General features: G+C 28.3%; 2 protein-coding genes across 2 annotated transcripts; both read left to right on the top strand.

Moving 5' to 3' along the window:
* The first annotated feature begins 2,479 nt into the window (after positions 1-2,479).
* Positions 2,480-3,408, top strand: LOC119683091. The gene is made up of 3 exons (XM_038096697.1): positions 2,480-2,517; positions 2,579-2,797; positions 2,864-3,408. The coding sequence occupies exons 2-3, from the start codon at positions 2,681-2,683 to the stop codon at positions 3,320-3,322; spliced, it is 576 nt and encodes a 191-aa protein (XP_037952625.1). The 5' UTR covers positions 2,480-2,517; positions 2,579-2,680; the 3' UTR covers positions 3,323-3,408.
* A 4,182-nt stretch (positions 3,409-7,590) lies between these two features.
* On the top strand, positions 7,591-8,755 carry LOC119676201 (phospholipase A1 member A-like). The gene is made up of 3 exons (XM_038087436.1): positions 7,591-7,636; positions 7,696-7,843; positions 7,923-8,755. The coding sequence occupies exons 1-3, from the start codon at positions 7,591-7,593 to the stop codon at positions 8,638-8,640; spliced, it is 912 nt and encodes a 303-aa protein (XP_037943364.1). The 3' UTR covers positions 8,641-8,755.
* The last annotated feature ends 1,908 nt before the right edge of the window (positions 8,756-10,663 follow it).

Raw genomic sequence — 10,663 nt, 5'->3', positions numbered from 1 at the left:
GGACGCATCTGTAAAAGTTTGAAAAGTGAATCTCTGTATTTATGCCTCATGTGTATATGAAGTCGTGAAGCCTGCGTATTGATGTATGCTCTTGCTTAAATGCCGGGCTAATGCTCTGTCATGGATGTGGTATTTATGTCTACTTAACTCCTCATTTCACACTTCAATTCTGTGAATTTTATGGCAAATGTGCCACAAGTGCTACCCCAATCGCATCCTTACTTTTCAGTTATGGCCTGTCATCAGTCGGAAATTTTGATATCGATGCGGAAGAATTTATCTACAAGCACACACTTCAACAGCTCATAAAGTTCAAAACTTTTGTTTGATAATTTTTAATTGCCTTAAGCGATCTTTCCAATTTTGTTAAAATTATTTCAGTGGAATGCAAAAAATCTATGTGCGAATATATAAAGAGAAAATTTTTAACATGGAAATTATGGCAAAAGAAAATTATTTTTATTTTCTATTTTTATATGCAATCTAAAAATAAGACAGCAAAAAAATATTAACCCAGAGGACTTAAAGTTAGATTCAATTACCATATGTTTGAATTTTTTTTTTTTTTGAGGATATATTATTTCACTGGTATGGCAATATTCATTACTTTAATACTAAATGATGTTAATAGATCAATGCTATATATCTATTATTAGCATCCAGATCTAAGTTGAAGTCATTAAATTATTACGTGGTTCAATTGTGTCAATATCTATTATTCTAAAAAGGAAAAATGAAAAAACTTGATATATAATAGTCTATAGACTAATCAAATTATTATCATTCGATAATGTGAAAAATGGGAGAAACTCGTAGACAACATGTTTCTTCGAAGAAGATACAAACACTAGTGACCAACTGTTTTACAAAAAGATGATGAGAAACAGTTAAAATAGCACAGCTAAAGTTTTGTAATATAGTTAATCATTGGTGCAACTTAAAGATGTCTTTACGAAAGTGGTATAACCTTGCGTTAAAATTAGAACCCAAATGTTTCGGAAATTTTGGAAGCCTTGACGGAAACAATTCCTCACTGCTAGTATCACCAATAGTTGAAAACAGTATTAACGAGTAAAAACCAGTATCCAGAAGATTTTATAAGATTCGATAATCAGTTTAATCAATTGAAATGAACTTATTAAAGGACATAAGTTGTTAAAAAAAAGACGCTAATAAAAACCGAATTACGCAAACTAATAACTTTATAAAAGCTTTGGCTGCTTATAAAAAAAAAAACAATTTCTCAATAGATATACAATCTTGATGCCGAAGAATTATTGGTAATAAGGAAGTATCAGAAAAAACTTGTAGAGAAAATTATTGAAGAAATTAGATATGCCATTAATTCATTATTTTACAAAAGACTGAATGGGAATAGCTAAAAAAATACATCTAAATTTTTATGAAATAGTTATACACTCTCTATAAGAATTAAATTATTTATTTATTTATTTATTTAACACAAATTTTTTTATTTAAATTTAAAGTTTTAAGTTTCTTAAATATTTAAGTTTTTAACATCTGTTCACAATCAAAAAATATCAACTGTACATACCAGAGCATTTTACTGATATCACTGAAATCTGATATTTAACAGCAAAACTAGAAAAAAATAATAATATTCAGGACAAAATTAAAGAAAATATCTATTGAGGAAGAAAACAAATGTCTTCGGTTCGAGTTTGAACTGGTAAAAGAGCGATTGGAATGTACTTGTAGAAGTAGCTCATAATAGTATGGATAGTTCAAACACCGTTTCAAATATTGTGTAGATTTAAGTTGACTTTACAATTGATCACTTATACTATGTTGAAAGAATATATAAATAGAAGAAGAAGAGAAAAAAATATATACATCCCGCACTACTATTAAAAACTGTTAACGATTAGTTTATACTTCTATTTCATTTATCAACCAAATCTACGAATCTATCTATCTACACATAAATATTTTTTTTTAATTTTTGATTTAAAAAAATAGTTGTGTATATTTAAAATATTTAATATATATATATATGTAATAATAATATAACGTTAGATGTTTTAATTTTAATATAATATATTTAAAATATTGTTCTTAAAACTAAAATGTTAATTTTAAATTACTAACTAATAGATTTTATTTACTAACAAAATACTAACGTGATTTTTCAAAATTTGACCCCCTTCCAGAAGAACGCTAGAATATCACACTAAGTCACTATAAAGGATCCAAAAGAGCAAGTAATGAGGTTTTCTCTGTGGAATGCAATGATAACTGTTTTCGTATGATTATCAATCTTCTATCTATTAGACTATTTTTCTCTTACACTTGTACTAGTTTCATTTAAAAAGCAGTTAAAAGCAGTTAAAAAAACATAGAATGTCATCAATTATTTAAATTAACTTAAAAATTATTTGTGTATTTCAAAACATTTAAAAAATATTTTCTCTACAATCAGTTCCAAATTTTGTTGTAAAAATAAACGTCAAGAGTAAAACTTCATTATAATTGTTTTACAGTAGACTTGACTTGCGTGTAAATAACATTTATTTTCAAAAAAGAAAAGAATTAAATAATTAATATTAAATATTTACAGTTAAGTACCTGTCCTAGAAATCTTTCAGACGATTAGTGCTGATTGAGCACCTATTGCGTTTTTCTTTCATTAATTTGTTTTAGGACCGTATAAGATTGTAAAATGCCTTTCCCACGTACTGGTCGTACTAATCATACTGGTCGTACTGATCGTTCTGGTCGTAATGGTCGTAATGGATCTAATGAAAATTTGGATGGTTTCTCTCTCTTGACTTCAGCCGTAAGTTATTTTATTTCAATATTGTTTCAATATGAATATTTTATAATTTTTCATAAAATATTTTAGCGAGCTCAACTAAACCAATACAGAAACTTAGTACAAAGTAACATTACTGATCATTATGGCAGTGACGGCGAATCTATTGATTATGAAAGTGGGGGGGATGATACTCCTGAGCATGACTGGTTTAAGCTTGAAGCAGAGGAAAACGAAAAGTTGCTCGACCGTGCACATTTTATTAAGTTTATAACTAACACGGACACCCCGAAAAAGCGCACTAAGAAGGATGGTGCCAATGATGTGTTCACTGAGCGGATGAATAGACGTAACGCATATTTAAGACAAGAATTGCAAGAATGTGAAAGGTATTATGCAGAGACAGGAGGTGCAGTCAGTAGTGAAACTGATTCTACCGTTTCAACTGAATATTATTTGGGATCTTCATGTGATGATGAAAATCAGACTATTTCATCAGCTGAAACAACTTCTAGCGAAAATAACCAGACTGATTCAACAGAGCATTAGATTTGGTTGTTTAGAAAATTGGAGGTTAAAATTCCTTTTTCTGTACATTGGTTTAGTGTTTTTTACAATAAAAATTTTATGTTAATTTTATGTCTTATTGGCATCTGTTAATAAATATGTATATTTAAAGATGATATGCTCCATGGAATTAGATTGTTTTTATTTATTATAATACCCAGAATTTAAATCTGTATGAACTAAGAATGATATCGAAGGATTATTAAGTATGCTTAAGAAAAATATCGAACTAACAGTCATCTTGATTTTTTACTTTCGCTGTTATTAATCAAATTGTTTATCCTTTTAATATACCTTTATTAATATCTAAGAACTTTCTTTAAAATTAATTAAAATTATATTCCCTTATTCAATAAGTATATTATTTTAATTTATAACATACATTATATGTTCATATTAAAGTATTGAAATAAATAGCTTAATATTGTATATATAAAAACTACTATATATAAACACCATAGAAAATCATTATATCTCTTTATATCAATGAATCCTTTTATTATATTAATATTGTTATTTACAATGTATTATATTCAAATGTAGATTAAGTTCTAACACTGAAATTTAGAGCAAAAATAATTGAGTCATATAGATGTCTAAACTATGAAATTTTTTAAGATTAAGTTTTTAAGTTCTTTATTGATATAATAGTTATAACGTTACAATTAATATTATGTATTTATATTTACTCTGCGTGGCACTCTTACTCATCATGATCACAACTACCGAAATGCGAATTTTCCTTTTTATCATTTTCACATGCATGCAGTGTTGCCATGATCCAAGATATCACAGTTCATCCCCCATCAAATAGTCCTGCAACTTTTTCGACGGTTGCTTTTGCCGGTGTGGTTCGATTTTTTGTTTCATCTCTTATCTTTTTCCACTCACCATTCTGCTTGACCATCTCGTAGGATGTCTTCGTTTGATGAATGGCCTGCAGTTGCTTGGTTGTCTTGCTCTTCGGTTGTTCTACTGCAGATACTGCTACTGGAGTTATATTGAATTCAAAACTTGTCGGTGTCTCCGAAATTCGCTTATGAAACTGTAATGACGATCTCCTGTTGATTGGATGGGTGTCCCTGGCACTCAGTTCTTACGCACTAGAACTTTCTCGCGGATATGTTAACTGGGCTCGAAACTGAGAATTTTTTTCGATTATGATAATGAAAACCAAGTGAACAAAATATTTGTATTTAATATTGATCAAAAACAACACAATATATAATTTTCTTAAGGCCATGTTCTACAGATAGTCAAATGACGAATACTCACCGCAATTTTGCGCTGTTTTTAGTCATGACTTTAAGTTACGATAGATCGAGAGTTATATCACTTTTATCAATATTCTACTTTTACTACCATTTTCGTATGTTTTCTTGTTCTTGAATTTAAGAGATATTTTTTATTTATGTGAATATGCATATACTATATTCATATAAAAATACACACATTCACTCATAATAGCCGTAGATTCTTACATTATTCCTTAACAACACTGTTGTGTAATAAGGCACATAAATCCACTTATGAGTAATTTCTCAAAAATGTCTCAATTTTTAGCGTATTAAGGGCCATGCAGAGTGTCATGGGCTCGTCAAAATTGGCCCTTTTGGGTTATGACGAATGGCATATTATAGAGAGTGTCACACAAATTGTAATCATTTGCTACTAAAAGACACAAATGTTAACATTTATTACAGAACAACACCGTTTTGTCGAAGTGACGAGACACAGACAATCTTGGCTCACGAAAAATTAATAATAATAATTTATAATAAAATTAATAATGATTAAAATTAATAATAATTTCATATGGGTAATATGGGTAAGAGTTGTCAAAACTTGGCAACATTAGTTTGTTTTATTTTTTTATCACAGCAAGTCGAAAATATAAAATTTTTGTATGAAAAACTCTTGTATTTTTAATTTTTTTAAACGTTAGTTATAAATTTAACTGAACGAAAATTTTGTGAAAATAAATTACAAAATGAGTTTGCATCTATCATTCAAACAAAAAATTCGTAAAGTTATAATAGACGTTCTAAATGCCATACCTGAACCTCTTGATGCAGATGAAATAACCGAGTTTGTTGCGGTTAGGTTTGGGGTAAGTAAAAAGTAAATAACTATATAACTTTGAAATCTTACAAATATCTGTGATATATAAGGTTGCTGAGGACAATATTGAGGAGCAAGTACAAATTGTTTTGGATGAAGCTGTTGAAGCAGAACTCCTTTGCAACAATGATGGCAAATATGAAATTTCTACATTTTAAAGTATACCTTGGTTAACTCTCTTCAAAAATTTTACATAGCCAACATTGCAAACGTAAATACTATTTGATAATACACTTATATATGTATAAGAAATTTGAGTTAATATTTTTTCTTATAGATTTCCAAAATTTATGTATCGAGTATGGCCAATCATCGTTCAGTTATATAAACGTATTAAATTAAGTTTCCTACTGATCAAATATATTCTTAAGTAACTCTTACCAATGAATTTTTTGTATTTTACAAGCATTTTAAAATATATCTACATATATTTAAATAATAGAATCGAGAAAGAAAACTTCGATCCAGCTAATATTTATTTGCCAAAGATGTTTAAAATTATGCCTACATTGATTTTACTTTGCACAGAACCATTCCCTAACAATATCTCTAAACAATATTCTTATATCAAAAGTATATATAATAATATGTTATTCAAGAACTCAATCATAACCATTATTTCGTATTAATGGTGATATCGAAGCTTCAGTCTTACATCTACTTAAAAGCTATGTAAACTGTCATTTAATTAGGTCGAAAATTGAGGACTAGCTTAGCAACAAAAATATAGAAATATTTACTGACATATGCATTGATAAAGAGACCGATATCGCTTAATTTATTAAAAACTTGTCATTCATTTATAATAGATTAAAGGACATAATAATCAAGTACTATTATTGGTAATTATACTATTATATCTGAATTAGAGAAACATTTTTTGAAATTAAAAAAGCGTAAGCTGATAATCTGATACATAGATTCTATGAATACAAATAGCCATAGACAGACATTATTTTTATATACATATATAAAACACGTAAAAAAAGTTTTCATTTATATATAAATAATTATTAAGCGATACTTAATAAATAAAAAGATTAATGAACTTCATTTAGATCATAAAAGTTGAACCTACTCAAATTAAATATTGTATAAAAGCATTGTAACAATAAACTTTTATAAAAACTAGGAAATGGAAAGCAACCAAATACGTAACCAAATAAATGTAGAGGTCAACGTTATTTCAAGGCTGATTTGTAATATGCTACTGACTAAATCTAGACTTCCAAACTTAATTCCTACACCCTTCTCTACAAAAGAATGTGGTGGTTGCATTCTGTGACTGATTACTCTGAGTTACCTGTCACAAAAATGAGTAGTAGAACAGGAGCATATTCTACTCGGGAGATATACAAATTAGACTTCATACCGACTCCCTGACAGAATGCGGAATGGCTTCAATGTCTTAAATACTGTTCCTTTTATGGTTATTAGCTTTAATTAAAAGAGTAAATTGTTAACCAAAGACAACAGGAAGAGATAACAACACTTAGTGCAACTCGCCTCACCCAGGTAACTTTGAGGGCTTCACAATGGTCAATAAACGTCTCTAAGTGGAAGAATTGACAATTATAATAGCACACATCCTATCAATCTAACTTAACCTTAAAATAAATACCTAATCGATTAAGCAATGTGTTATAGCTAGAATATTATATGAAATAATGAGTTAATACTTGGTTGTTTGATAAAGAACTAATATTATTGTTAATTGAGTGATGGAATTCTAAACTCATTACATTTCCATTACTCAAAATTCACATAAAGCTCACATCAAAAAAATTTAAAATTATTACTAATTTCAAAAAATCGTTAACTCTATTCTTAACTCTTACAGCTATTCTTAAATACTTTAAATGTAATTAATTTAAATCAAATTAACTTTTTGACAGAACCTTCCTTTCTACTGATAAAATATACCATTACGAATGTACTAAAGTCATTATAATTATCAATATAAGACAATTATTTAGTTAATACATATAAATCATCTTCATTAGTGCATATTTTAATAATAATGAGTATGTAAATATTAACTAATTACCAACTGATTAGAGTAAAGCACTTAAAAGTTTTCATATAAATAGTACCCAGTTTGTTCTTTGAAACAATAAAAATATTTTACCATGAATCTATTCGGAGTTTATATTTGCATACAATTTGCGTTATTAGGTAAGAAAATTTAAAAAATATATTTTTTTACAAGCTAAACTTTGAACTTTTTTAATTAGCATCTGCTTTGATCCCTGAATCGGAGTTCATACAGCATATACTATTCAAACTGTATACCAATAAGAATCCAGAAGATCCTCAAATTTTAAGACTATGTGATTATTTTTCCATTAGAGAGTCCAACTACAATACAAGACTCCAGACAAAGTAAGTTAATTTCATTCTTCCTTAAAAAATTATATATATTTTTGTGTATTATTAATGATGATGATATACTTTCTTTCAGAATTTTGATACATGGTTATATCCCAAATTTTGATAAGAGAAATACTTATGTAGTACGAGATGCGTATTTATCTTTAGGAGACTATAACTTTATTGAAGTTGATTGGACGTATTTCTCAAACACCACTTATCCTAAAGCAGTTCAATTAGTACCAAAAATAGGAGAGGAAGTTGCAAAATTCGTAGACGACTTAAATGAATTATTCGAACTTAATTTTAATGAATCCGTAATTATTGGACATAGTTTAGGCGCGCATGTGTCAGGATTTGTTGGAAAGTTCGTGAAACGTGGAAAAATAGCTGGTATTGTTGGACTGGATCCTGCAAGCATTGGTTATGATTATGCAGTACCCGGAACTCATTTGGAAAAAACTGATGCCAATTACGTTGAAACTTTACACGTTTCAACCATTAGAGGAACACTGCTGCCTGTTGGCGATGTATCATTTTATGCTAACTATGGTAGAGAACTACCAGGTTGCGATGGTGGTATTGTAGTTGTCAGAGATTATTGCTCCCATGAAGGCGCACCAAGATTTTATGCAGCAGCAATCGTTGGTAAACTACTTGGACCATATTATAAATGTGAATCATTTAAAAATATTTTAGAACAAAATGGATGCACTGAATTGTCAGTTACTGCAAAAATCGGTGATCCATTAGTCATTAATCATGTTGAAGGTTTATATAATTTAGCAGTAACGGATGGTGATATTTAATCAACTACGTGTATCCGTATACATGTACATTAAAACTTTTATATAAATACATATTTTGTACTGCAATTTTTATTAAAATTATTTGTAACTAAATTACACAAATTGTTACCAACAGTTAATAAAAGGAAACAATCAAGAAGCAATATGTAGTGTTTTAGAATTTCTTACATAAAACAACAATTCTGAGAAAACTTCATCTAATAATTAAATTAAATAAAACTGAACCAAATATTTTGTAAAGAATAAGAATCACCTTATCTAGCTTCCATAACTTGATATATTTGCATTTGATAATATATAAAAAATATGATCGCTATTCAGTAGAAGCATAACCATGTGGCGATCAATATTAGAGTAGTCTTATAACTACTAATTACCAGTGAATGATGAATGAATACCAGTGATGAATGAATATTTTATTATCTTAATGCACTGCTCGTGTCAGAAATATATCAAATAGTACCCTAAAAATTCAAGAGAGATGTCCGGAATATTATAAAAGTGTACTGCTACTAACATCTCACATAAAATTTTTAGTGTTCTCGTTAGAAGATCTTTCAAAAATATAGTGTTTTAACTTCGATGTAGAAAACATAACACTAAAAGGATTTTGTTCACATTGTGTTTTTTTTAGCAAAAATATAAAACAGTACACTAAGTTTTAGTACTGTACAGTTTATTTCAATACACTCTTAATACTAAATATTATTAAAGGCCATACTCCCTTAATGATAAGCTTCATCTATGAAATAGCAGTTAAATTAAATTATTACTGCACTGGACTTTGGTTAAATGCACAATCACAATGAAATTACCTTAACTAATATTTACATTTCAGTTTTCTGGTTATCTCTAGTAATAAAGTCTTGAAATTATGAAATCCTTGGACAAATATTAGAATTCGGTAGAAAGGTTTTTACTTGACGAATATCTTAAGATTTGAATAAATGATTGAAAAGTGGTTTTTATAGTAATTAATGGTATCTTTAATAATAGTAATTAATGGTAACCGTAGAATAACTTACAACAACATCTTTCAAATAGGAGGTATTAAGTTTTAAATAAATGTATGCCTTCAAGAGTATTCCAATTAAGAGCACATTTTATCAAACAATTAAACAGTAATGTCATCTGAACACCCGGCTTATAACTCAATGCCGCTTTACAAGGATTTGAAAGTGGTTAAGAATTTGATTGAATTCATAACTCATATATTTTTATTAAAGGCTTTCATATGAATACCAAACTTTAATCATATATTATTATATTAATGCCTTATTATTATATATCAGATGATACTAAGATCGTACTAAGATGACGATTACTCTTTACTCTGTCCCTAAATGTTACAACATTCTCTTGATTTTCCTGCTCATATTATCTTATTTCAATTATGATTTTCAAAAATTAAATTTTATTTAAGTATATTCATATCTCTATAATATAATATGTATTTGTATTATATTATTTGTAATGAATAAAATAACCCCAAATATGTCTATGAGAATAAGTGCTGGATATTAATTCTATTAATACCAAATTGACTGATTCAGTGATAGTCTACAAGTAACTGCCGAAAGACTATTACGTCCACAAAATCTAACTTTTTAGTATGACATTTGATCTGGAATTCTGATAGTTCATACTTCTATATAACAAACACAAATAAATTTTATTACTACAGCCAAATGGCAATTTATTCTTTTTTTATCTGAAAGTATAGATATAGACAATATGTTGTTTCAGCAATTTGTTACAGCAAACAAGCCATAAAATATATCTTCTTTTAGTTTCGTTGGTCAAGATATTTCGTAAACATGTGAATTTGGATTTGGGTGAGGTGAAAAATTTTTCTTGTGTGGATAGTCCTTAAACATTCTTGACGCTTTCATTAGAACTACACGTCTAGTAATGGCTGAGCTATTGCCAATTACATGTCAACAAATCACCAAAATCACCTCAAAAACATCCAGCATGATATTCCATGGAAAACACTTGAGTGATGTACTTCACACCTGAGTTG

This window comes from Teleopsis dalmanni, chromosome 2 (genome assembly GCF_002237135.1).
Source record: "Teleopsis dalmanni isolate 2A chromosome 2, ASM223713v2, whole genome shotgun sequence".
NCBI lineage: Eukaryota > Metazoa > Arthropoda > Insecta > Diptera > Diopsidae > Teleopsis > Teleopsis dalmanni.
Note: the sequence above shows the minus strand (reverse complement) of the source record. Positions and strands in the feature narration are given on the sequence as shown.

What these genes read in the sequence shown, in the direction of transcription:
- LOC119683091 (XM_038096697.1), top strand. Translation starts at nt 2,681, where the DNA reads ATGCCTTTCCCACGTACTGGTCGTACTAATCATACTGGTCGTACTGAT. An exon ending in TCTCTCTCTTGACTTCAGCC is followed by an intron (nt 2,798 to 2,863) that starts GTAAGTTATTTT and finishes AAAATATTTTAG; the next exon opens with CGAGCTCAACTAAACCAATA.
- LOC119676201 (XM_038087436.1), top strand. Translation starts at nt 7,591, where the DNA reads ATGAATCTATTCGGAGTTTATATTTGCATACAATTTGCGTTATTAG. An exon ending in CATACAATTTGCGTTATTAG is followed by an intron (nt 7,637 to 7,695) that starts GTAAGAAAATTT and finishes TTTTTTAATTAG; the next exon opens with CATCTGCTTTGATCCCTGAA. An exon ending in AATACAAGACTCCAGACAAA is followed by an intron (nt 7,844 to 7,922) that starts GTAAGTTAATTT and finishes ACTTTCTTTCAG; the next exon opens with AATTTTGATACATGGTTATA.